This window comes from Leptosomus discolor, chromosome 19, assembly GCF_034619465.1.
Source record: "Leptosomus discolor isolate bLepDis1 chromosome 19, bLepDis1.hap2, whole genome shotgun sequence".
Classification (NCBI taxonomy): domain Eukaryota; kingdom Metazoa; phylum Chordata; class Aves; order Leptosomiformes; family Leptosomidae; genus Leptosomus; species Leptosomus discolor.
This window is the reverse complement of record NC_141409.1, coordinates 3,346,293-3,372,073: the sequence shown is the minus strand read 5'-3', so window position 1 is coordinate 3,372,073 and position 25,781 is coordinate 3,346,293. Positions and strand designations below refer to the sequence as shown.

General features: G+C 52.1%; 2 protein-coding genes and 1 non-coding gene across 3 annotated transcripts; all 3 read right to left on the bottom strand.

Moving 5' to 3' along the window:
• Nucleotides 1–204: 204 nt before the first annotated feature.
• On the bottom strand, nucleotides 205–10,093 carry ZMYND19 (zinc finger MYND-type containing 19). Its single transcript, XM_086475741.1, has 6 exons — nucleotides 10,043–10,093; nucleotides 9,700–9,759; nucleotides 8,131–8,237; nucleotides 2,911–3,051; nucleotides 1,768–1,948; nucleotides 205–714 (listed from the first exon to the last, which is right to left on the bottom strand). Exons 1-6 carry the CDS (start codon nucleotides 10,091–10,093, stop codon nucleotides 571–573), a joined length of 684 nt encoding a protein of 227 aa, XP_086331867.1. The 3' UTR covers nucleotides 205–570.
• Nucleotides 10,094–18,735: 8,642 nt separating this feature from the next.
• Nucleotides 18,736–21,409, bottom strand: RPL12 (ribosomal protein L12). The gene is made up of 7 exons (XM_086475654.1): nucleotides 21,329–21,409; nucleotides 21,151–21,224; nucleotides 20,750–20,848; nucleotides 20,001–20,082; nucleotides 19,450–19,536; nucleotides 18,912–19,024; nucleotides 18,736–18,827 (listed from the first exon to the last, which is right to left on the bottom strand). The coding sequence occupies exons 1-7, from the start codon at nucleotides 21,363–21,365 to the stop codon at nucleotides 18,822–18,824; spliced, it is 498 nt and encodes a 165-aa protein (XP_086331780.1). The 5' UTR covers nucleotides 21,366–21,409; the 3' UTR covers nucleotides 18,736–18,821.
• On the bottom strand, nucleotides 20,200–20,328 carry LOC147414101 (small nucleolar RNA SNORA65). Its single transcript, XR_015183980.1, has one exon. It is a non-coding gene; the product is annotated as a small nucleolar RNA SNORA65 (small nucleolar RNA).
• Nucleotides 21,410–25,781: the final 4,372 nt, after the last annotated feature.

The following is a 25,781-nucleotide window of genomic DNA, read 5'->3' as shown; positions in this document are numbered from 1 at the left end:
AGAGAGCAGACAACGATTCACTCCAACCTTTACTTTGTTTGCCTTTTTTTTTTTTTTTTTTTTAAATATAACTTCCATGCAGAGTTCTCCAGAGGAACTGCTGATGCCGGAGCTGCCTTCTGGCCTTGGCACTGCCACAGATACTTCTAGCCACATGGGAGGAAAAGCTTTTGCTACATGACTTTTTTTTTTTTTTTTTTTTAAACTTTCAGGCCAACAACGTGTTCTCATCTGAACATTACAGTTAATGAGCCCTATCAAGAATTTCTAACAAAAACTGTACATGAGTTTACAAACGTATTAACATATAAATAACGAGAAGCTTCCTGCCTGGAGCCTCCACAGTAGTCTTTTTGCTTGAGAATATAATACTGGAAGGGTAGACCCAATCCCTTTCCACAGCACCAGTCAGAGCTGGCTTAGTCCAGTCAGCCGTTTTGCTCAAGCATCACAGGGTTTTTCTTCTTCAGTGCCTCTGGCTTCAAAAAGCAGTCTGTCATTACTGTGCAAAAGCAAGAGTCCAATGCCTTTGAGAAGGAATCCTGCTGCTAAGAGGCCTGTGCCACCCGGTCACCGTTCTGGTCCGAGCTCTTGCTGGAAGGTCCGTTTCTTCTCCCGACAGTGCTTCTTGTGAGCAGGCCAGTCTTTCTGCTGGCACTGCGACCCACAGTACCTCGCTACCTGGCATCGGCCACAAATGTTGAATTCACGCAGCTAGGAAGAACACAAGACAGTGTCAGTGAGCCTGCTCAGTGCCAAGGAGCACTCCACACCACTCCCCAAGCGGGTTTATGACCAGGTCTTTTGCACCTATCGCAAATATGAACATCCCACCGCGGATGTCAGAGTACCAAAAGGTTTTGAAGCGAATGCATTTGTTTCATTTTGCAGTTCAGCTCTTGCAGAATGGGCTTAACAGACAAAATATTTGAGCACTTCACATGTTTTCACAATGCTACTGTTTTGTCAATTGAAGTTCTGTTTTCAACCACAAACATCTTAAATTCAGATATTATTAAGAAGGCTGCACAAGCTCAGCCATTGCCAAACTTACTTATCCAGGAAGCTTTTGTATGCAGACCCAAATAACAGGTAAAGCTCACTCCGTTTCAGATATAGGGCATTTAAGACCATTTTTGCAAGCATTCCCTTCCCCAAAGAAAAAAGTGGAAGACAATGATTTCAGCCTACTCAGCAGCTGTTACCCAAGAAAAGCCCTTCTTATTCATAGATAAGGACATCTGACAGAGAGGCACAGCCCTTGGGCATCTCATTCTCTGACAGTCTCTGCCTATATATGTTGCTTCATTTCATCTGCCTACAGCGAAGAACTAGAACTAGGTTTCCTCCCAGTTCTCCCCTGAAAAAGGCCACTTCAATTCACCCTCTTCTCATGAAAGGTTAAGGATGTTATTTTTTTTTGATTCGACTACTCCCAAAACCTCTAACAATGCTTTCTCCTGCCTTACACAGCTGCTTGCTCATTCCAGCTCTGGGTCCCCAGAGGCACGCTTCCACCTGTCTGTTCACACACTCTGCAGAAATCGCACTCCTCCCAGTAAACCACTAGGTCATCCCGTTCCAACTCCAAACTGCATTCTCTCAAACTGAAAGTCATCATTAGTGCCTGAAGACTCATGGCAAAGAAAAGTTGAGTTAGAAAATTGCCACTTTTAGCAACAGGCACATGTAAAGCTTCACGTTTTAAGGAACAAAGCCCTGGACACGCACGGTAGCCACGCTTACTTTCAACTCTTTGGAACACACCTGTTTTTCAATCATTGTGCATGGGGGGTAGTGACATTCATAATATGTGCACGAGTTCTCTTCCTCCTCCACAACATCCCCGTTAGCGTTGTAATATCGTGTTACATTCAGAACAGGAAACTGCTCTTCTATAGGATCTGTAGGAAGCTGTTGGATTGCCAGCCAATACAGGCTTTGTTCCCTGTCAAAAACAAGCACAAGTTTGGTCCACAAATTCATAATAAGCATACAGGGAAATTGATTCCAAATTAATTATGTTAACATTGCATTTAGCCTGTTAAGCCTCAGACTACACATATTCCTCACATACTGGATATTTTTAGGGTTATTTTAGCCTAAAAGCAAAAAAAGTTAAAAAGTATCTATCAAGAAACATTTGCATCAAGCAAAATTATTTCTGTGTAAATGGCTTAACGTCTTCTTTCTTGTTCTTAAACTCCCAGAATCATCTCGAGCACCATTAGAGAACCATTGCCACTCACTACATCTTCCCAAAATCAGTTTCACAAGCTCTGAACATCCCTATCTTACAGATGCTGCACGTGCTTCAAGAGAAGCGTCTAGTTGACGTTAAGTCTAAGGGTCTCCCACCAAAAACGAACGTGCCTGTGTTATACCCTGACATTAAGAGCCCGATGTGCTTTGAGTAACACGAGTCCAACAAGCATGTAGGAAGTCCCCACAACCCACTAGCTGCATGCGATGGAAGCAGATCCCTGGAATCCATTTTGGTTTCAACCCAAATACATGACTACAAGTGGAAGCACTTTGCAGCTGCTGGCTTCTACAGGTTAGAGAATTCCAGTGCCTGAGGACAAGAGCCACAAGCCAGTAAAATCTGCAGACCTAATTCAGCGTGCCCAGATGCCACCGCTCAAGTGGAAGGGAATGCAGGCTTCCTGTTTCACTGCCGCGACACCCGGCACAGCAGGACCTCTACATCGCAGTACCAGGGGGTTAGCCGGTCCCTTCACAGCTAGCATTAACTCTGCTCCCCAGGCAAGGAAGCTAAGGCATATAGTGCTGTGGAAGTAGCCCAATGCCAAGTAAGAAAGGCTCTGCCAAGATGAAAATCACTAAAGGAGATAATTTAAGATATTTGCAATTTTTTTGATGGCAACCCCCTGCCAAATATTGACGTACCTTTGTTTACTAGAGATTTCTTCAGCTTTGGGTTTCCACCCCCAAGGAACGAGGCGTAGATTGTCTAGGCGGTTGTCCACTGTCACTGAGTTCAGATGTACCACCTGAAATCCAGGAGCGATCCCTCCCCGGTGTCTCTCCCTGAAGGGGACAAAACCAACCTGAAAGTCAGTGATGAACAAGACTCCATAGAATCACGCTAATTCCAGAAGATCCGCTGCATTGAAGCCTGCTGCCTGTATCACTGAAACAGTCGCAGAAAAACTTGAATCGCAAGAGTACAGTGGCTACTTCAGATACACCAGCTCCCAGAAGAGAGAGACTCGTTCCAGGAGGTTATTTCCATCATAAATGAGTTGAATCAAAAGACGGTCATGGTATATGATAATTGTAAGCATATTGCAAAGAAAGTTCCAGGGACTACTCCTCCAGTTACTGCAAAAGCACCTATGTAATTATTGTGTTCCACAGAGTGGACTTGAAAGGTGCCAATACTGTTTTATTATTTTAATAGGAAATTCTATCAGACACATGTAAGCAAGTTTGGCACTGGTGTGAAGTCAGAGTTTGTTATTTGTGAAGAAATATCTCTCAGCGAGGAACAGGACCGAGGTTTCACCAAGTATGCAAATGCTTTTTAGACTCTAATTGTGCAAAACACACAGAAAGTCTGCGATGACTCCACAACTGACCAAAAGACATCTGAAACTTGCTCAAAACCAAAGCAGGACTATTAGCAAGGAGGATGGCAACACGTCAAGTCCTGTTGCGATTCTTCCCTGTTGCCTAACAGCTCTCATTTCCCATTCCACCTTCTTCTCGTCTCTCCTTTCTCCATTTCATGAAGTATCAAGTTCACTGTCAAGCACCCTTATGCCTGGACAAGTTTCCATATCACTTCTTGCAGGGATCCTCATCCCACCCGAAATGCAAGGCTTGGACAGAAATCGTGTCTCGCTATGTTTGCTACGCCACGACCGGTTTCCCAGCACACAGAGAACATAGCGGCAGCAATTAAGGACAGTGTAAAACTGACAGCACAGTCTGAGGGTTACCCGGCATTTCCTTCGAGGAGACCCTTCCAACACCCACTCACAACTTTACCCAAGTCTAGTCTGGATGCTGCTTCCTGCTCAGGGTTTCCTGTACATTTCCGTTCCAATGGCTCACCCAACTCTGAAGAGATACGATTTGCCCAAGTTAAACAATTCCCACTTATTTTTCCCTTTACAAAGCTCTAGCATTATCCAGCAGAACAGGGAAATTCATTTCACTGTGACTGATAATGAAAAATATTCTTTTGCTTTCTTTATCAAAATCCATCCAGATATGGCTAAACTGTATGCCCTGGGGGAAAAGTGAAACACGTGCAATGCACATTTGCCCCGAAACTTCCTAGAATTTACCAAGTAAAATTCCCTTGGAGAGGCCACACGCAGCACCCACACATGGCCCGTGCTCCAGCTCACAGGCAAAGCAATTCTTCCTGTAACGGCAGCCCTGCACGAGAACAGAGCACGCAGCCTCCTGCGAGGGAGTCTTTAGTGCCTGCACAGAGCAGGAGAAACTCTCCCCTTTGAGGGTAAAAGGAATAAAATCCTTCTTTTGGGGGGAGGGGGGGGGTGTGTGTGTGGCGGAATCCACACAAAAGCAAACCCACTACAGAAAGGAGTCTGCTGGAAGGTCCTAAAGGAGGAAAAGCTGCTTTTGAGTTGTCGAAGCTACGGGAGCATCAGGCAAAGGAAATCAGGAACTCCGAGGGCTACAAGTGGGAAGGCAAGAGATACACAGATGAAGGTGAGCATCAGTCAGATACGAGACAGGGAAGGAGTTAAGGTTCTTACACCGAGACTAGGACAAAGCGCCAAGAGAGATGGGATAGATAGGAACGAGGAATCCAGGAGGAGGAGACAGAGGTTCAGAGCAAGAGCAAACTGTACAGGGAGAAAGTGAGGAGGGCAGTCTAAGACCAAGTTAAGAAATATTTTTGAAAAGGATTAGATAACGAGTTTAAGAAAGGTTGGAGTTGGGGCAAAAGAGAATTCCGAGAGACTGTGACACCAGGAAGTCACCACACCCCTACCACTGCTCCTACAAAGCCCAAATCTGCACCCACAACCCCCCATAAGCAAATATCAACAAAACCCTCTGCCATGGTGAGCCCATCTTCCCCGCTTTGTACAAACCCCCCTTTGTCTACATTGCTGTCAGTGTTTCTATTACCTCAGGTGACAAAGGTCTCAAAGCAGGCGGGGAAACTGGGCCTTGCTGATGACCGGTGCAAGCGCTAACACAATACCACTTGACTGAGATGCCAGAATTAGTACTGGCACGTTCAGGACAGGCCCCTTTCTCCACACACAACCAAGCAACCTTTGAATGCACAAGCACGCACTACTCTTCTCCCTAGACCTACACTTCGGAAGCGTGCGGCATGGACCACCTCCAGAAGTTAATCAGAAGCGTGCAGTGAAGGACAGGCTCATGGAAGAACCTGCCCAGTCCTTTGCAGAAGGGGACAGAGAAGAAACAGCCTCAGTAATGCAGCCAACCCTCCTGCAGAGCTGTACCTTCTGCCTCCCGCAGCACACTTGAGTTCCTCCAAGATGCCAGGCAAAACACTTAACCCAAGACTGAATTTTCAGAGAATTAACTGGATACCAGTCTTCTCCTATCTCAGTAGCTAACTTAGGAACTGAGGCCCATAACAGACGTGCCAGGCACAGACAACAGCAAGTCAACGGGAGCTGCAACCAAGTAGTTACAGGCAGTATGATGGTGAGTGCTCTGGAAAAAAAAAAAAATCAAGTCTTGGATGTCTTTTTGAACATGCAGTTAGTGATACTTATGACTAATCTCCTGATGCTGCTATTCCCCAGGGAACATCACTACACCCAGCCAAAATGCAGCAAGCTGGGATTTCTATACAGGGAACTGGGCGAGAAGGCGACAGACTTATTCTGCAGGTCCCTAGCCAGAGAGATTCAAATCCTGCTTTGGAGGAGCTCACAGTCCATCCCGAAAACACAGCAAGCACAGGAGAGGCTGCAGGAGGTTCCTCCTGAAAGAACACTTGGAGCAAACACGGGTTATTGTTCAGATGTTGGTCCGTTCAGGACCGCAGTTCGTCCTCTGCGGAGGTCAGCAGGAGGGCTTTGGGGGAAGAGCAGGAGAAGGTCCCCGTCACGGCTGCGGCTTCGGTAGCTACGTGCTTCCTATTCCGAGGGCCTCGCTACATGAACAAAGATACCTGCTTAACTAAATTTTTTAAAAAAATGGTAACATTTAAAGATCTGCTTTACTTGCAGTAGCATCCAACACATGCCTACTCACTTCATCTTAAACCAGAAGCACAAAATCGGGTTAGTTTTTTCAGAGTGAGCTGTTTTTTTTGGGGTATGTTTGGGGGAGAACAGTTAAACTACACTCCTACACATGCAGTAATTCAAGTTCTTTGCTTTTAATTTACGCAAGAAGTAAGGCTGGCACTGGGAAATGACTGCTACTGCCCATCTCTCCTGCCTTTCAAAGGCTCCAAAACCTTCACCATTACTCCTTCCTGCAGAGGGAAGGACCTGCCACTACGACATCTTTCTGTTTTATTTTCAAAGCAGTCCCCAGAGCAGGTAAGTAAAACCGATCTGTTTAGGAGGAGCAGTAACTACATCGCACCTATAGCCAAAAGACTTTCTGAAGACATTAGGAGCCTCAGTCACAAAGGTACACTAACCTGCATTGTGTCAGCTTGTAATTAAAGATCACATCAGAACGTACACCCTCAAAGGGATCACACTGAACTTACAGAAACAGCTGAAATATTTTGTGTTTTCTAGTCAAAGAATTTGAATTTGCAACTTCAGAACTGCAGCTCTGCTTGCCTGAGAGCTTACACCCTGTCTTTGTGACTTTCCAAAACACCTCTTACACACAGTCCCAGATTTTTTTAACACCAGTGCAGAGAGTGACACCATTTGAATTACTTAACTGAATACATTGGAATTATTTCCTAATTTAAGTAAAAGAAACCAGAAGAGGCAATGCCTGGGCTGTGTAATAAGCTGGACTGTCACCATCTACGCAGCTTTCAACAGTCAGCTGGAATAATTTTAAGGTGCTGTTCAGTGCTATTTACAGACGACAATTATTACTGTATGAGGTTCACAGTTAGCAGTAGCCAACAGTGATTTACCCCACGTACTGTAGCCAACTTCATAATAATTCCCAAAGTTAATGTTTAATCTTGTTGCACATATAATAGATGCAGGTTAAAATCCACATTTAATGAGCAGTCTGTAAATAATAATAATAGCCTCTGATACTCTTCCTGTCTCCCTCCTCTTGTACAGAGACTAGTTTGGGAAATAAAAAGTAACCTGGAACAATACAGAAAGCACAGCTACATCATGCATGCTGTGACTTCTAGGTATAGTTTAGGGAACTAAAGGGAAAACATGCTTAATTTCTCAAAAAAGGCTTTTAAAAGAAATAACCATTCTCTTTAGCATATCCCATCTTTTCTACAAACCCATGAACACATCTAGAGAGCGCAACATACCAGCTCGCCGGATGAGCTAATCTCTCACAAACAAGTAAGTTGGCCTCTGGATCTAAACTGGCAGCTACAAAGGATATCAACCAATGATTCTTAGAATATGGAAAACAAGACGTAGCAGCTGATATGAAGCATCATCAGCATCGCTTCAGGCAGCTTTCCAGAAGGCCAATCTAAACCCCAAACTTTTTAAATTATCATACGTTCTACCTCTCTCCACAGTGCTCTACCGATTCTCACTGGTGCCAGTAAGACGTACCTGATGATCACAGGGAAAAAAAAACAAAACAAACAAACCACACACCAACACTCAAAAGGTTAGTCTTCACCTATGAAATGGAGCAAGTCCCCTGCTCCCATAATCCCTGAAGTTTTAGTAGCATTTCTCAGATTTGAAGTGCCTACTTGATTAACACTCACCTATCACCGTTTTCTCTGGGAATAACATTTTTACAGAGACTCAGCACTTTGAAGGCTCATTGCAAAACCAAACCACAGTACGATCTGTGGGCACCCCCTGTACTGGTTTTCCAACCAAGTGCAGCTGCAAACCTCCTGAGAAAACTTAAAAATACCACAGGCAGAGAAATAAACAACGTACAAGTCGGTGGCAGCAACCTCCACCTCAGCGAACCCTTAAGGAATTCAGCTCTCCTTACGATACCTACCAAAGCAGCTCATGCAGGAGGCGGCTGGATCCCCTTCCACGATTTTTGTCGAACGCATAAGCAAATATTTTAGCACCATTCCCATCAGCATCTACCTCCATCCGAGCCTAGAGAAAAGGGAAAGGCTGTGAGGACATCCAACGCCAAGCAGCAGAGCACACGCTCCACTGGGATATGGGAAGGACCCAACATTTAACACTCGTCTCCTAGAGGTCGCTTGACCTTAATGGAATTTGAGCTGTTGCAAACCTCCAAGGGGAACCAACCAGCTCTGCTATTGTTGTTAGGAAGATGGGAAAGGGAAGAAAGGAGGGTGTGCACAGCGGGAGTCCCGCTTGGACAAAGAACAGCAACAATCCAGTTGTGAGCGTGGGGCCAGGACCCACCCTCCGCTCTGGCACTTTCCGTACAGCCATCAGCCACCGAGGCTTTGTCTTCCGTGTTGCTTTACACCAACCTAATTAGGGGTTGCTAATGAAAGGAGTGGTCCTGCCCTCTTTTCTCCTCTCCATGACCTGTGCTGGTGGCGATGCTCACGGACTGCACTAGGGACTGGACGAGTTCAGGACACCCGCCGTGTGCGACCCCTCTCAGTGACAGGACACGTGTGCAGCGAGCTCCACAGAGGATGAATGGCAAACACGGTGTTTTCTGGTAGCAGCATTGCCTCAGCACTTCGAACTCCTAAGAGCAGCTCTGAAGTACATGCTGTGCTGCAGGCACTACAAGAACGATGGTCCCTCTTCCAAAAAAGCCTCCGTTTTAGAAGATTTTGTAATCAAGAATTTTTTTACCTTTCAAAGCTTTGGTAGAATCCACTTATCCTCCTTCAGTGGATATTAAGAGAAAAGATTTTCTCTGGTGCCATAGCAATTTACAATAAAAAGTTTTTCTCATCCAAGACTACGTGCAGAATGAGAATTTTTAAAGTTTGCCAAACCAAATATGACAAATTATTCGTTCTCAAAAAGTATACAAATAGAAAGCCGAAAACAAAAAACTATGTAATAAATTAAGTTGTTTTAAACTAATGCTCGTTTAAAACAAAACCAAAAAAAAAAGAAATCCAAAACCAAAAAAGAGAGAACTTTTCCTGCCGGAAAGCATTCACACCGCTATTTCGAGAATTTCAAACTTCCCCCCCCCCCCCCCAGCAGGCCAGTTGCGGGGCAGAGCGCTTCCCCAAGCGGTTTGATTTCAGCGTGTCACACAGAAAGAAAGAAAAAAACCCTTCAGCACCAGACCGCCACTAACCTCCACCCCCAGGGCCGCTGCGGCCCGGACCCACGGCAGAGCCCCACGGGGCAGCGCCGGCCCGAGAACCGGCGGCCGAGAGGCCCCGGCGGGAGCGGGGCGGGGGGCTAGCGGCCGCCCCGCGGGGCACAGCGAGCGGGGCGGGGGGTCTCCGGTAAAGGAAGAAGAAACACCCAGCAGCTGAGCGGAGCAGCGGGCAGCACCCGCGGGACGGGCCGGCCCCGGGGCGGCGAGAAGCGGCCCCGCGGGAACGGGGGAAACCGGGGTGGAGGGGCACCGGCGGGGAAGCAGGGGGCAGGGGGCGCGGCGGCTCACCTCGAAGGAGTAGCTCTCCACCAGCGGGATGTCCTGCTCGTCGATCAGCGTGTACTTGGTCTGAAACATACCGCGGCCGCCCGCCGTCAGCGCGGTCGCCCGCCCCGGCCCGGCCCTCCCCTCCCCTCCCGGCGGCACCGGCCGGACCGCCCGCGGCACCCGCCCCCCACCCACCGCGCCGGGTACGGCGGCAGCGCGGCCCGTCAGCACCGCTCCCGGCCGTCAGCACCGCTCCCGGCCGGACCCCGGCCCCCGGCCCCGCCGCCACCGCCCGGCGCGGCCGAGCCCGGCCCGCGGCGCCCGGCCGCGCCCCCCCGGCGCCCTCAGGCCGCGGCGCGCTCACCTTGCCGGCCACCCGGCCGAGCCGCACGATCCCCAGCTTGAAGTCGGTCATGGCGGGGCCGGGCCGGGCCGGGGTCGCAGCCGCCCGCGCTCACCCCTCAGAGCCCGCCAGCGGGAGCCGCCGCCGCTGCCACGCGCCGCCGCCTCGCGCACACCCGGGGAGGGCGGGGCGCCGCACCACCTCCCACCCGTCTGCCGCTCGGCCAATAGCGCCCCGCGCCGCCAGCGCGTCCCTCCTACTACGCCGCCGGGTCGTCCAATCGGCGGGCGGCGCGGTGCAAGGTCACGTGGGGGAAGAGGGAGGGGGGGCGCCCCGCGCGGGCGCGGGCTCGGGAGCGGGCTCCGGGCGCGAGAGGGAGACGCGGGCGGTGACGTCACGTTCGCGGGAAGCTTTGTGCCGCCAACACTGGAGAGCGCGAGCCGTGGGGGCAGGGCTTAAAGGGGCCGCTCGTGCTCGCCGCCCGCCTCCCGCACGGCCGCGGAGTGGCCGCGCCGGGGATCCCCGGCGCCGAGTCCCGCCGGGGCCCTCCAGGGCCGTGACCCCCGAGGCCGGGTTCCCCTCAGCAGCCGGCTCCGGTGGGGAGTTCCGGCCCCGCCGCAGCCCCCGGGCCTCCTCCTCTTCCTCCTCCGGTGCTCGGCGCACGTGGCGGCGGCGGCCACCGCTGGCGGGCGCTGAGCTCGAACGCGGCTCCGAGGGGAACCCGACAGCCGGGCGGGCGCGGGTGCCGCTGCGGGGACGAGCGAACCCGGCCGATAGAGCCCGGGTGCGTTATGGCCAACCCCTCCGGGCATCGCGGCCGGGCGGCCCTGCCAAAACTCCCACACGGTGGGGGGGAGGAAGGGGACCAGAGCGAGGGGGCTGCGAGGACGTTTTGCTCTTGGGGAGTTGAGTTCACCCGCAGCCCTCGCGCGAGCGGGATGACTGTGGTGTTACTTATTTCCACGATCCCGGTGTGACTAACACCTCAATGACAGTAAAAACTGGCAGCACCAAGAAGTTCATCCTTACTCCACAGAGCCCAGGGAGGGGGGTTTGCAGAGCTTCCCCTCAATGTCTCTGCAGTCGGAGCTGAGCGCATCCAGGCAGGCACGTTGGGAACCGCCGTGTTTTCCTGATGGGCGTGTCGGCTTCCTCAGCGCCCTGCGAGAGCGCCCGAAAGGTGTAACAGAGGGGCCTTGAAGTGTGAATACAGGGCTAAAGCACGCGAGGAGGGCCGATAAAGCAGCTTCTTGTGTGCCAAGTTACAAATCTCGGGCAGAACAGGACAACCGTGTCCTGAAGAACACAAACCAGAAGGAAGGTGGGTTTAACCCAGTGTCAGGTGCATCTAAATGAGAGAAACGTTAAATCTAAAGGTGAATCTTGGAAAACTTCCCTGAATCTTTCATCCCTGTGATGGAGCAGCCCCACAGCAGAGGTGCGCCTTAGGGCTGCAATGGCAGACCAGGGAAATGAAACACGAAGCTATTTGGAGCCATGAGGCAGTAGCACGCTGACCCACAGCGGCTGGAGAGTGCCTAATTCTGCAAGCGCTGCATGCCGCAGCTTGGGCACAAACCCGACCCCTCTATGGCACAGCAGTGAACCAGGTGGGTGAACCTTCACAGTGCGATGGGCAAAAGTCATTGTGCTTAATGAAAAAGCCAATCATGTTGTTGAATCTGAAACAAAATACCTACATGGTAAAAAGAATGTTTTGCTTTTTAAAGAATTCATAAGGTAATAACATCAATAAAATCTCTAATAAAGTAAATTGTTGGTAGGAAAGGAATGTGCAGTGAATTAATGAATGTGCACATTGGTTTATCAGGGGATCACTTCATTTTTGATGATTGTGGTCAAATATCTGAAAGAGAAATAAACCTCGAGAGCCCACAAGTGCCACCAAAAGCTGGGTGTTCGGGGTTCAGCACAGAGGGCCTTCGCTCTGGGTGGAAAGAGCACTGGTTCCCCACGGCACCTCTCTTCCATGTGGTTTGGAGACACACTGAGGAGAAATCAGGGTGGGGAGAAGTGATTGTCAGGGCCAGGGAGAAAATCAGATTGATGCTGGTGATGGCAACAGGCTTTGGGGTTTTCCTGGGGGTGGTTCGTGAGACCCCAGGCATGGGCTGTGGTACCCAAACTCGCTGTGCCCTGGCTGGGGAAGGCCACCAGCCCCAGCTGCGCTGGGAGACCTGGAGGACCACAGCCTTCACAAAACACTACGTGAGGTCACCCCGTGGTGAAGGGCTCCCCATGGGAGCCGCTTACTGACAACCTTTCCAGCACCGGGGGTTATTTCGGGCGGTGCAAGGGCACATGAGGGCATTGCAGCAATCTGGGTTTGCGACTGCCGCCCAGGGGATTCTCTGCATCTTCCTTACCCCAAAAAAACCCCACAAATGTTGTGGGATTACCTCTGTTTTGGAATTTTGCTGTTGCTACTGCTTGCGTTCAGCCCCTGCGGGGACACCAGCCTGCCTGAGTCCTGGGAAGGGTGATGAAGCACTGGGTGCTGCTCCGCTCACATGCCCACAGCAGAGGTGAGCTGCGGGTGTATGCTGCCCGAGCCAAATTTCCAGCCAGGGTATCTGCCTGCAGCTCCTCCAGAAACCAGGCTCCTCCTTTCCTTTACAGTAGAAAAATCTCCCTTTCCTGTTTGGGCCTTTTTTCCCCAGTTTTGACACCCTCTGTACTTCCCATATCCTCGGTGTGGTTCCCTGCCCTCAGCGATGCTGCAGAAGGGCACGGTGTTCCTGAGGCCACCGATGTGGCAGGAGGCAGTGGATGGAGACCACCTCCCCTCCCTTTGCACAGAGCAGGGATCCCCCCAGCACCGTGGGGTTCTGCTAGAGGGGGGCCACGGAGTCAAACTCCCACCCATGGGGACAGACGCACTCAGCAGCTGGCTGAGCACTGCAGTAGCGAGAGCCAGAGCACGGCCCCGGCGGCACAGCCCTGCTCCACCTGCCTCCCGCCGCACCGCCTGATCCACCCGGGTTCGGAAACAGCAGAGGAGCCCCGTTAGTGAGCGGTTCACACCCCACTGTGCTGCTCGCGAGCTCGGACGGGACCTGCACCCCCGTGAGCACCCACCAATGGCTCCCACCTGCTGGGTGATGCCAGATTTGTCTTGCCCTTTCCCACTGTGCTCACAGTAAATAGCTCTTACCATTCCTGCGTGCACCATTCCAGCACGTGCAGGGAAGCTGGCCCCGCCACCTTCAGTACCCCACACCAAGCTGTAATGAAATTTATATTTTCTATCCTAACATTTTGCAAAGCAGGAGGATGCGAATCCCAAAGATTTGGCTTTTCAGGGCCTGTTTTGCCTCAGGGAAATGAGAAAGTTCGTTCTCCTTAAAGTGCGCAAAGCTCTCAAGCACCAGAGTGAAGGTCTCCTGGGAAGGGCTCAGCGCTTCTCAGTGTCCCTTTCCCTCCTTTCTCCTAAAGGTGCAGGTCACCAGGGTGGGAAGAAAACCCTGGCTTTGGAGCACAAAGTTAGGAAGTTATGTTAGTTATGAAGAAGATGGATTTTAAATGTGAAGTTAATGTAGGTTGTTACTATATTTATCAAACCCTTTGCCTCCTTTCTGAGAAGCCTGGTTTGGAAAAAATGAATTATTGGCAGGGTAGTGCCCTGCTTCCAAGCACTGCATCGCTCCTACCAGAGCGCATGCCCTAAGGTAGCATGGGAAAGTTTATGTATCCTCCCCAAGAGAATTTCCCTTAATTAAGCGAAATAAATCCTTTTGGGAATTATTTCCAGCACTGCCAAGTGGGGGAAAACCCACAGTGTGTGTGTACCGGTACACAGGACAGCCCCGGGCACCCACAAGGCCAACTGTTCCTGACACTCTTGGGGTTCACAACAAAGTGTGGGACACCAGGGTCAACAAACAATTTAAACCCCTTTAAACTAAAACTGCTGCTGAAAGGGGTGCTGCAGTCCTCTGCCAGGCTGTCCTACCCCAGGCAACGTAAGCATTCGTGCAGCTTTGTCGTGGAATCGCTGCATAACTTGAGCTGGAAGGGACCCAACCATCTGCCCAGCACACAGCCAGCGTCACCGCCAGGCCAGCTTGCCCAGGATAGTGTCAGGCTGAGCTTTGTGTATCTCCAAGGATGGAGACCCCACCACCCCACCGCATCCCCAGTGCAGCCTGGGACCACTCATCACAAAGGATTTTTTCCCTGTACCTTATCAAAATTTGTTGCAAGCCGCGTCCTTTGAGAAGTGGGCAAGGCAGCAGGGTGCAGAGCATGAGGAACCACACCTGACCCTGGGTCAGCGAACATCCAAGCAGTATTCCTGGCTTGAAACAAGGACAACTCCAAGCCAAAGAACTGAAGATGGGATTTCAGCCTTGTTTCTGTTGTATTCTGTGGCTGCCCCAGAGGAAGGCCCTACAAACAGCAGGAGAAGCAGCAAACGAAAGAGCAAAGCCACGAACTCTCCTGCTTTCTGCTTCTGTCAGCTGGAGAGGCTGCACGAAATCCTGCGCTGCCTGTGTGCAGAGCTCGGGGCCGGCAGGGAGCCAAGGCAGGGCAGCGAGGGCCTGCACCAGGGGCAGAGCTGCCCATGCCGTAAGGAACAGACAGATCCGGAACGGTTTGTGGGCAAAACCTTATGGGTTCTGCAGGGAACTGCAATTTCTGGGGACACCTGGGTCAGGCTTTGGTCGCTTTTACTTTAGGAATGAAGAGGGTCCAGCTCCTCCCTCACATTGACGGTCACACGTCAGGATGAAACTGGGGTCTGCCATGGCTGTTTGATTCGATAAAAACTAATTTCCTTTTTTTTTTTTCTTATGCCTTTCCCTATTTCACTACAGCCAGTCTTCAACCTCCATGGCCCTCAAGTCACCAGAGCAACGTACCCACATTTCATCAGGGAGCAAAGGACAAAAGTGGATCTTCTCAGAAACCATAAATGCACAGGTCAGCCCGAACTCCTCCACCCACACATCCCCCTCCAGCAGCCACTTACCTTCTGCTGAACTGCCAGCCCAGCCTTTCTCCAAAGATCCTGGCAAGCCCCTTCTCGCCATGAGCAAAAAGCAAAAGCTGTGGCTTCATTAAGCGTTTCAGACAGCAGGACCATGGCGGAAAAGAGCAGTGATTTGCAGTTTCTTTTGGCTGCCCTTGATGCTGACTTGGTATTTTGGATCTCGCAAGGACTGGCTGGGAGACTTCTCCTTTCCCAGGGTCCACCGTTGTAAGGTTTTACCTGCTTCACTAGTAGGTACTTTTAACAGAAGCAGAGCAGGTAGGAAATTCAGTTTGTTGTTAAATCACGTGCAAATGACAGGTGGTTTCTGAAGATCCCACTGCTCACACAATGAACCTTTTATGCTTCACAAGCAGTATGAGATGCATTCCTAGGGCATGACTCTGAAGACAGCTCAAGTCACGCTCCCAGCTTAAGCTGGAGCAAACACAAAGGTTTAGTTTCACCAAACCAGCCTACAATTGCTCTGCATCTAAGTGGCCTTCAACTATGGCTGCTTGGGAATTGCAGTGCCTTGTATACCAGAAGATCACACTCGCACACACTTCAGAATGTGCCGTATACTACAGGTGCACACCTCCTCCCATTCAAGTTGGGATGGAATTTATTTGGAGAATTGAGTTTTCCTCTTTATAGAGGCTCCGGCTCATTCCATGCCTGGGGTGTCCGACAGAGCAGCAGACAATTCCCCGCTGCAGCCAGCTTCACCCTCCTGCTGCTCTGGCTTCTTCCTGTAAGGGACTCTGGGAGATCCTGGTAAACAATCCAGACACCCTTCCACAAATTTTAGCAGCCCAGCTAGTGCCTGCATGACACTCTCTCCTGCACATCCCTAGAAGTAGTAGCAGAACTACTTTTTTCCCCCCTCTCCCAGTTCTTGCAGGGCACACTGAGTCCTGCTCGCTGTAGTAGGGCTCCAGCCAGGCAGTTGTCCTCTGGGGCTGTAAGCACCCTGTAAGAATAACTTTGAGTCTTATTTGCAAAACTTAAGACACACTCAGAAGAAAAAAGTTGATCAAGTACTGTCAGCTCTTTGCAGGGGAGGAAAACACCTTGCAGAACGTTTTTCTAAGCCCAAGGGTCATACAGCTCAGCAGTTTGGGAAGAATTCGATCTCCTTTCCCTTTGGAAACATGGACCTGAATTAACATTCACGACTTTTCTTCCAGGACGCTCTGTTATGGCTGAAGGAAGCTGCAGTCACACTGCTGCTGCTAATAGGTCTGTTCGCCATGCCTCAGTCAGCTGAAGTGTTCTGATTATCAGGATAATTTCACTTCACTAATAGAGCTTTCCACAGCCTGAAAGACCGACCACACGTCATCCCTTGTGCTGGGCTGCCCCAAGGGAAAACCCAGCCCTTGCCCGAAGCCCAACAAGGATTCCCCAGGATCTTTGGAGAACTTTGGTTCTGCCCACACCCCCAGCTGCACCACTGCAGACAGAGCTTTCGGGTGCGAGAACCAAGTACCAAGTGTCAAATACTGTGAAGTACAACCATTTCAAACATCAAGCCTCAAACACACAGGGACCTCTCCAGAGGTTACCCCGGTAAATGTGCTGCAGCTGAGCGCAGGTTCCTCACAGCCTCATTGGGCCAGATCCCCAAGATGGTGTTTGGAAGTTCCTCCTTAGGAGTTTTGCCAAAAAACCTCATTTTGACTAAGCAAAGATAAACCTTTTGCCCTTCCCTCACTGTGTTTTTCAACAGCTGTGCTCACACCCCTGCCCCAATCCATACCACAACCGACACCAACACCTCCTACCACCAGCTTTGCTATCTCAAGTCAGCAAGTCACCCGCAGGAAGGTGCCATTAGTGGGGCAAACTCCTTTTGTCTCAGCAGCAGCTCTTCCTCAGCAGGGTACACTGGTGCTCCTGCCCAGTGCGGTTATTGGCAGAAAAAGCCAGAATATTCACTGCTGAACACAAGTTTTGTGGCTCAGCCAGGTTTTAGGATCCATTTCTTGACAAGGCAGCCCTGGATTCACAGATTGCCCATGCAAAGGGAAACACTGGAACTGCTTTTTCTTTCAGAGGCTACACCAAGACCTGGAGCACAGGATGTAAGACTGGTTACAGGGCTTGATTACCCCACTCCCACGAAACAAAATTCAGAGCTTCCAAACCCCCTTGCTTTCTAATGCTCCTCACTGAGGTGGGAGGCTAGGGGCAGCTGGCTAAGGATTCCGAGATGACAACTCAGTAACAAGTTATTAAGCAGGCGTTCTTACTGCAGCGCTGGGGATCGTTCCACCACAAGTGCTCCTCCTTTAACAACCAATTCTGCATTTTTAGCCTTTCCAGGTACTCCTGAGGCCCATACTCCTGGGTATACCTGACCTTTTATTTCTTGTATATTTTTCTCTAATTGGGGGTACAGTGAGGGCCAAACTTCATATTCCAATGGGGTTTGCTTCTCGTATTTTAAATTCAGTTTCTCTATTGTTAAATTTTATTTCAGCATTCAATTGCCCTCCCGAGTCCCTTCCCAAAAGGGGTTTAGGGGCTTCAGGCAGGTAGAGGTATGGATGAACCCCTACGCTTTTCCCAATTTTGATAGCTTCAGAAAGCAAGCCTCCTCAACCTGCCCAGTTGCTCCCACAATATTAAATTTGCCTACGCACAGGTAATGAGGTCTGACTTAATACTGAAAATGTGGCACCTTCATCTATGAAGACATCTACAGGTTTCTTTTCTTTCCCTAGCTCAACTTTTACCAAGGGTTCCACTAGGCAGGATTCCCCTGGTCCCAGTCGATCTGTAAAGCTTTTACATATCACAGCGAGGTCTTAGTCACAGATTATCAGCGGTTTAGCTCCTTCACCCCAGCATCACCACTTGAGGAACCAGGAAACCCAAGAAACATGAGACCGGGCCCTTTACAACTCTGCAGCGGAGGGGACCACAGGATTCCACCCACAACCAACAGACTCGCTCCTCTTCAGTGATGAAATAAACCACAAAATAAATTCAGCTCAAGAATGAGAACATGCATGCCTGTCCTGGCCACCAGCAGAAGATCCAGTATCTCCTCTGCTTCCAGGCAGGAGAACCAGCTGAGCAGCAACAGATCCCACCTGTTCTACAGCAGAAAACCCACAATGCCACCCAGGCCAGAGGTTCCTCCCAGTAATAATGGGCCAGAGGCGAGGCCAAGGCACATGCTGCCAGGCACAGGAAGCATCTCCCCAGCTCCTGCGGCCCCCGGGAATGCTGACTGAACAGCCACACCTTGGATTTCATTTCCAGCAGGGATGAGTCGGAGCCCTCCCATCCCAGCAGCACATGCAGCTACCCCAGCACAGGGTTAGGAGGCAGGCAGCCCACATCGCTTTTGAGCCTCAGAATGGGTTTGTGCCCCAGCTGTAGTGGTTCAGGGGAAGCTGGACCTGTTACTACAGCACTTGCCCTGATGAAGAGCAACTCATCTGGCACTGCCAAGAACAGAGCTCCCAAAGCTTCACACAGGCCACAAGATGCTCCTCACTGGAGCGCTGCCTTCAGGCAGCTCCACTTCTCTGAACTCAGGGTTGCTGTAAGCAACGGATTTCAGGGCAGCAAGTGGGAAACGAGCATCTTCTACTTTAAAGCCGGTGGAACAACCATTACTTGGTTGATACAGAGGGCAGGTGGTCTCCAGCCAAAACCTGCTGAGCACACAGCATGGGACAAGGACAAATGGAGCCAGCACACTGTCTGCAGACAGCTGGGTCTTTTATTAAGTACTTAAGGTGCTACAAAATACTTAAGGAGCCTTCATATGGCAACTTCTTTTCTGCAGCCTTAGCTCTGTTGAAAGAAGCAAATACAGCTCATTAGTAGAGAGCCTTGTAGGAAATAGTCTAATAAGCAGGTTCAGAGAGGGATACTTACAGCTGGGCACTCAATTGCACCATTATTGATGTCATCAATGATATCATGTGGGTGCCTGCCATCGATGCTGCAGCCCACAGACTGGGCAGTTCCAAGAATCTCCTTGATTGTCCCTGCAGTGGGAGGACACAGCCTGTCAGCGCTTCACCGCAGGAAAAGCTGCAGAACGTCCCGAGAACTCATCCCCTCGCACCCCCTGTCTCCCTCCCTCCCTCTGCGGTTTGCAGGCTGCAGCCACAGGGTTCACCAGGGGACAGCAAGCCCCTTCAGCCAGGCCTAGCGTACTGGTTTCCAGGAACACACCAGTATACCCCATGGACCTCCTACCATCCTGCACTACAGTCACCAGGAGGGGTGCGGCCGGCTGCCCCCACCAGGCTCCTCCTGTGGTGCTCAGTGCCCGGGCAGCCAAGCGGCCCAGGGAGCTCCACCACCACCCTGCAGCCTCAGGGCCTCCCGGCAGCCAGCCCAGCACCTGGCTCAGGTGCCCGGAGCGAGCAGAGGGACAAGTCAGTGCAGCCCCAGCCCCGGTTCTTACCCGAGAGCTCTCGAGCCAGCGACCGGTGCCGCATCTGCCGTGCAATGTTCACGATCTCATCAAAGCTGACGCTGCCACTGTGCTTAACTGGGAAGGAAAGCAACAGCACCAGTAAGTTCATGTAAACGCAGGCTCTTCCATTTCCCCGCACTTCAGTAGAGAGGGCCCATTCTCAGCGCTCAGACCACGTGGAAACCAGAGCGTTTACAACTGCAGCAGGGCTGCCATGATGGCACAAAGCTACCCACGAGGGTAAGAACTCTGTTTCCTAAGCTGGCATTCTGTCAGCTCCCCTCTGGGCTGTACTAGTCACCGCACGACAAGACAGGCAGGGTGGTGGGCAGCTGTGCTACCCCACCTTCCTGGAGACTCAAGTCTGCTGCCGCACCAACTGCCGTCTGCACGCTGACCCTTGAGGAACGCCGGCTGCCCAAGACACAGCCCCACGGCGCCTCTTCGCCAGTTTATGCTGAATAATCTAAGGGGCAGGTACCTACTCTCCCTTCTTCACCCCAAAACACATTCAGAATTAAAGCCAGGCAAAAACTTACTGTTTTTCTGCTTCTTCCTGTCACGAGGAGGCTCCTTCAGAGCTTTGATAATCAGAGCAGAGGCAGAAGGAACAACCTCTATCTAAATGAAAAGAGATTAATTTTCCCCCCCCGCTCTCAGCGGAAGCGGGTACCTAAGGAAGACCGAAGGTAATTGTGGGGCTTTGCTTAGGTCATGAAGCTTTTTTGTGACACAGAAACTTGTTCCCAGCCTTTCGGCACAGGCCTCCCCACAACCAGAGGAGGACTGCTTCCTAGACTGGGGCTTCCTCTCAGCTCACCACTGGAATATACCAGCCACAGAATTCAGGACAGGTATAGTGGCAGGTGGCTACAGGATTAGTCACGAGATTTTTTTTTGCAATTTCTGTATTGCTTGAAAAGAGTTTTGTTTCCCTGGTCAGGTGTTCTACAAAAGGAACAGTTTATCTGCAACAGGATAAAACACCGACTCCTGCACATGGGCAGATCTTCTCCCACAGCTTGCAGGCAGGGAACCTGCAGCCTGGCAAGCCCCAGGCTTCACACCCCACCCTCTGCCGGATTTGAGCCAGAGGCACTCAGAAGGCCCACGCAGGTGTTTTAAGGTCTTTCCCAGAAGACCCCCACACACTTGCTGTGTGGAACTCATTTTATCCACCTCGGAAGGATGAAGGGCTGAGTCGACCCTGCCGGGATTTCAGCTCGTGGCTGGAGCAAGCAGAGCTCGCCGCCTGCACCACGAAGCCATCCCTTGTGGCGTCCGGTACCTGGGCTTGCCTGTTCTGGATGGTGAGCTTCACCGTGATCCTCAGCCCCTTCCAGTCACCTGTGGCCTTGGCGATGTCGTCACCAACCTTCTTGGGGGACTAAGGAAAGACACGGTGTTGTTACACAAACCACCGCTTGCCCCAAAGCACAGCACCTCCGCACAGGCCTCACCGTTTCTTGCGCTGCCCTGTAAGGCCGCTAAACCCCCTCCTCCCCCCAGGCCGAACGGCGGGGCGGGGGCAGCCGCCCGGCACCGACCGCGCACCCGGGACATGCTTCACCCCGCGCTGCCGCCGGTCGCCTCCCTGCCCCGTCCCCCGCCCAAGCGGCCGCGCTCCAGACCCGAGGGAAGCGCCGCCGCCCCAGGTCCCGTGTCCCCGCCCGGTACCGCAGTACGTACCAGACCGAGGGGGCCGATCTTGGGGGCCAGAGCGGAGGTGGCGCCGACCTCCCCGCCGGTACAGCGCAGGTACACTGAGGGGACAGCAACGCGTCAGCCCCGCTCCGCTGGGACCCGCCCGCCATCACGGCCCAGCCCTGGCCGCTTCCCCCCTCGCTCCCGCCGCCCCGGCACGTACCGACTTTGATCTCGTTGGGGTCGAATTTGGGCGGCATGGCGGCGGCGCCGGGCGCGGATGGCGGCGGATGCGGCGATGAAAGGCCTGGTGGGGCGGCGGAAAGGCGGCGGGCAGCGCGCGGGCACCAGATATACCCGCCGAGATCTCGCGAGAGGTCGGCGCCGCGCCGGCCCCGCCTCCGCCGCCGGTGTGGGCAGTGGGCGGGGCGGGCGACCTTCCCGCCAAGGGGCGCACGAGCGCTGCGGGACGCTGGGCAGAGCTCTATGGTTGGAGCGAGACGCTCTGGCCGCTTTCCTCGATGGTCCCGGGGCCGGAAGGTCATGTGACCCTTGGAGGGGGCGGGCGGGAGGCGTCGCATCATGGCGGCGGGGAGCGGTGAGTGGGGCCGGGCCGGGCCGGGCCGGGCCGGAGGGCAGGGGGGGATCGGCCGCTGCGGCCTCGGCAGCGTGTGCGGGGCTCTTCTCCCCTCAGCGCGGAGACGCGGGGCCTGGCGGGGCCGGGTTTGGCGGCGGATCGGCGGCGACCTCCGCCCCTGCCGAGGGTGCGGGTGGGCGTGAGATCCCTCAGGCTGCGCCCGGGCTCCTCAGAGGGGCGAGGGACCAGGGCGCCGTGCAGGAGCTTCTGCCGCCCCCGCAGAGGCGAGCGGGGGTTCGGGAGCAGGCGGTGCCCGAAGCCGCGGGTGTGTTTGTGGCGGGAGGCGACGCTGCCGTTGCTCATTGTTGCTGCTTTCCTCAGGTGTCGGGGCCGGTGCTGGCAGCGCTCGGGCCCTCAGGCACAGAACGGCTCCATTCTGGCTGATAAAAGAGTAAAGAAGAGGAGGACCGGGAAAGCTAGCCTTTGGAAGCTGTGTGAGACCTGGGAGGGGGACACGGCAGGGAATCCCTAAAGAGAAGAAGAGGAAGAAGAGAATAGTGACCATAAGGGAAAGAAAGGACTGAGAGGCAGAGCTGGAGCTGGTGAAGAAAAGAGATTTGTTTCAGGCATCGCCAGGGCAGGTCCTTGACAGGATCAAGCAGAGCCTCGTTGTTACAGGGGGTGGTACAACTGCCCTGACAGCTCTCCAGCGCAGAGAGCAAACGTGCTGCGGGAGAGTAAGTTACAGAGCCGCAGTGTCTCCTTCCTGAATCTCGTCCCAGTGCATGTTGGGCTGCAGGGCTTGCTGCTACCGCTGCTAGTTGTGTGAGAGCCTTCCTCTCAGTGAGCAAGACCTGCTGCCTGCGAGATGTCTGGTGACAGCTCTGGCCTTCGTGACTAAGCAGCATCTCTGCAGGAGCCCTGCTCGGATCCAGATGCTGGCTCACTGCTGCCTTGCTGTGCTCCTGAGCGTGCATTCCCAGAGAAGATAAAATCTCCTTTCCAGACCCCCGTCTTGTCTGTTTCAGTGCCATGCCATATTTATGATGTCCGGAATGTTTTAAAAAGTGGGGTTTGGGTCTTTTTTGTACAGCCATGTTGCTGTTCTCGCTTTGATTACATTTGTTGGTGAAATGAGGGGTTTGTTTTTATTTTACTCTCCCCATGCAAACAGCCGCAGGCTCACACGCCCAGCGGACATTCCCCTGCCCTCTCTCGCCCCGCGTGTGCGTTGGTGGCGCTGAGGCAGACGGAGCAGGTGCCTGCGGAGCCCAACCGCTGGCGCCCGGAGGGAGGCGGGATTTGCAGTTCAGGGATGCTCCCTCGCTGCAGGGGGGGGCTGTCCCAGGCACGCACAGATCGCTCTTGCAGTAGCTTCCTAAATAAAAATTGCACCGTGTCACATCCAGCCACGTGCCAGCGGCCCGGCTCGTTCCTGGCTGCTGAGCACCGGTCTCCCTGAGCCCTGGCGGGGGCCAGCAGAGCACACAAAGACCATGTCACAGACAGGCACAGCTTTGCAGGTTTGACATGTTTTCACTAAGGCAAATTTTGATGTTTAAAGGCTGTGCCACCCATTTAACAAGTCTCTGACCCCTCATCCTTTGACCCTTCATATGATTCTTTTCCTGTTCAGCTGTCCTTCAGTCTTTGTGTCTTTATGTATTTTCTTGGGTGAAAAGTAAATGATGCTTTTCCACTATCCACATGACTAAGAATGTGCAGCTGTGATTGAGAAAGGTGAGACTGGACAAGGGGATGCAGAAGTCCTCAGCCAAGAGTTGAACCTGTTCAGCAAAGTTACGGATATCTTGCTCCAGGCACCCTTGTCCTTCTGGTTTCTCATCTTTAAATTTCCTTCCTCTCTTTCTGTCTGTGATGTCTGACCCTCGCTTATGGCTCTCGATTGCTCTCCTGCATTTCCAAACTGTAGCTCCTGACAATGAACTTCACTTTTTCCTTCATCTGAATTTCTGCTCTTTTCTCCCCTTCTAGGGGCGGGTGCGTCTGAGGGGCATTTCAGGGGTCTGAACTTGTTAAAAGGGCAGCAAAGTGGGATGGCAGGGAAAGAGCCGTGGAACTGTGAGTTGATTCTAACGCACAGAACGAGTTTGTTTGTAGCCACCTTCTGCTGTGTCTCCTAGCTTGTTCCAGTAGGGTGGTGTGACAGCAGTAGGGTGGAACAGGACCTCCTTGCCTTCGTGTTTCTGAGTGAAATGAAGGGTAGTCGCTTAAGAGAACACAAAGCTCTGTTTAGTTTTTGGCAAAGCTCTCCATGTGCAAGGCACATCTCTGGTGTATCCTGTGGGTACGTGCCTTCCAGTGTAGCTCAAGACCCGTTTGTAGACACAACTGGGAAAGAACTGTCTGTTTTGTGCACAACACGTGAGCTTTGCTGAGCACGAAATTAACTGCGTTGTGTAGCTGTGCCATTTACTGGTGAAGTGCCGACTCTTTTGTATTGTTTTAAAAATTGCCTATTAAAACAATGTTTAAAAAAGTCGTTGCAAAGTGGAACTTCCCGCGCAAGCTCTGTAGTGTGTGTCTCGGTTCGGACTCTCGGCAGTTGTAGCTCCTGCCTGCGCCCACCCCCTTTGCCGTGCAGTGCTGATCATGACTCCTTAGGTTCCTCGAGTACTCCAAGGCTTCTTGCCCAGCCCGTTCAAGTCTCCCCTTTTTGGGCTCACTGTTGCTCTTCTGCTCTTCTCTGATCTTACCCCAGTCCTGTCTCCAAGCCAGATTCAGCCCTGCCTGCATCAGCTCCCTTTGTGAGCCCTTGTTCACCATTGGCCCCAGCTCAGGCTCCTTCTGCATTGCCATTTTTTGCCCCTTGCTCTCATGCAGCCTCAGGTAACGCCCTTTTTTCTCCTTGATTTTATTGCAGCTGGTCCCCATCTCTCTTTTTCCAGCATCCCATCTAGTTACCAGCTGGTCTCCCCATTTCTTGTCCAGCCTTAGCTTTCCACTCTTCCCTCAGAATTTGCCAACACCCTCCCTTTTTCTCTGCTGCTAAATCAGAATCCTCTACTGGAGTTGACTGGTTTCTGTTACCCATTCACCCAATTTCTCCAGGCATCTTACTGCCATCCACTCTTTCCTCTCTGCTTCAGCTTCTCTGCGCTTGAATCAGTTGGTGTCTTTGCATACGGCCCAGTTGAATTAACAGCAGAACGTTCTCCAGCTCTCAGCCCTGTAGTCACCTGGAACAACCATTTTGAGGAAGCTCTGGCTGCCCTGGAAGCCCAGGATGCGGTATGGCGATCGGCCCTGGAGAATCTCCTAAGTGCCCAGGAGGGCAGGTAGCATACCCCAGCACGTGGCAGAGGCAGCAGTGGTTGGCTCTGGTTTGTAGCCAAGAGTTTTTCTGAAGCTCGATTCTTTTAGCTTTGCAGGCAGTTGTTAGACCGTTGGAAGTCGATCTGGCTTTATAAGCCTATCAAAAATCTGACTTCAAGCTATTGGGTGTTTAAGCAGAATCTTTCCTCTCACCATCTGGCTAAAATGGGGAAGGTGTCCTGTGACTCCGCTTCTGCCAAGAAAACAGATGAATCAAGTGTGTCGTTAGCTTGAGACAGCCCCTAAAGCGGAGAAGCAAAGTTTAGCTTGGGCATCCCCATTCTGGTGGCTGTCTGGGGACTTGGGAAGTGGCTGGGATGGGCTGCGTGATGTGCCAGAGGAGGCTCTGCTGTACTCAGTACTCATCAAGTCCCCGGCAAACAGCTATCTGTATTTTGAACTGCAGTGGGGTCTTGTTTATTCTTACCTGCCCTAGAGGGGGAAGGCAGCTGTGTTGCTCCCAGGATTAGGAGTTTGTCACACTTCTAGCCTAGCTTTATTCTTTTTTTTCACGTTTCTAGCCTAGCTCTATTCATTTCACTGTTGCTTATTGTTGTGCCAGAATTGACTTTGAGTTTAAATAGTTTGGTTGTTGTTCCTGATGCTTGATCTCTTGATACAGTTACAGCTTTTTAAGTTCCTATCTTAGAGTGGACCCTGCGTTTACCTGATCACTCAATGGCCTTTGTACATGTTCCAGCTTGACTTAATTTCTCTTGCACAGGGATGACCAAGACAATCAACCCACCTCAGAGACACAGCA

Excerpts from the sequence above, each read along its gene's own strand:
- RPL12 (XM_086475654.1), bottom strand. The coding sequence starts at position 21,365 with ATGCCGCCCAAATTCGACCCCAACGAGATCAAAGTCG. Across the intron at positions 21,225-21,328 it reads CCCCAACGAGATCAAAGTCG|TGTACCTGCGCTGTACCGGC; the intron begins GTACGTGCCGGG and ends CTGTCCCCTCAG. Across the intron at positions 20,083-20,749 it reads TCCAGAACAGGCAAGCCCAG|ATAGAGGTTGTTCCTTCTGC; the intron begins GTACCGGACGCC and ends CTTTTCATTTAG.
- ZMYND19 (XM_086475741.1), bottom strand. The coding sequence starts at position 10,093 with ATGACCGACTTCAAGCTGGGGATCGTGCGGCTCGGCCGGGTGGCCGGC. Across the intron at positions 9,760-10,042 it reads TCGGCCGGGTGGCCGGCAAG|ACCAAGTACACGCTGATCGA; the intron begins GTGAGCGCGCCG and ends GGTATGTTTCAG. Across the intron at positions 8,238-9,699 it reads TGGAGAGCTACTCCTTCGAG|GCTCGGATGGAGGTAGATGC; the intron begins GTGAGCCGCCGC and ends CCTTTTCTCTAG.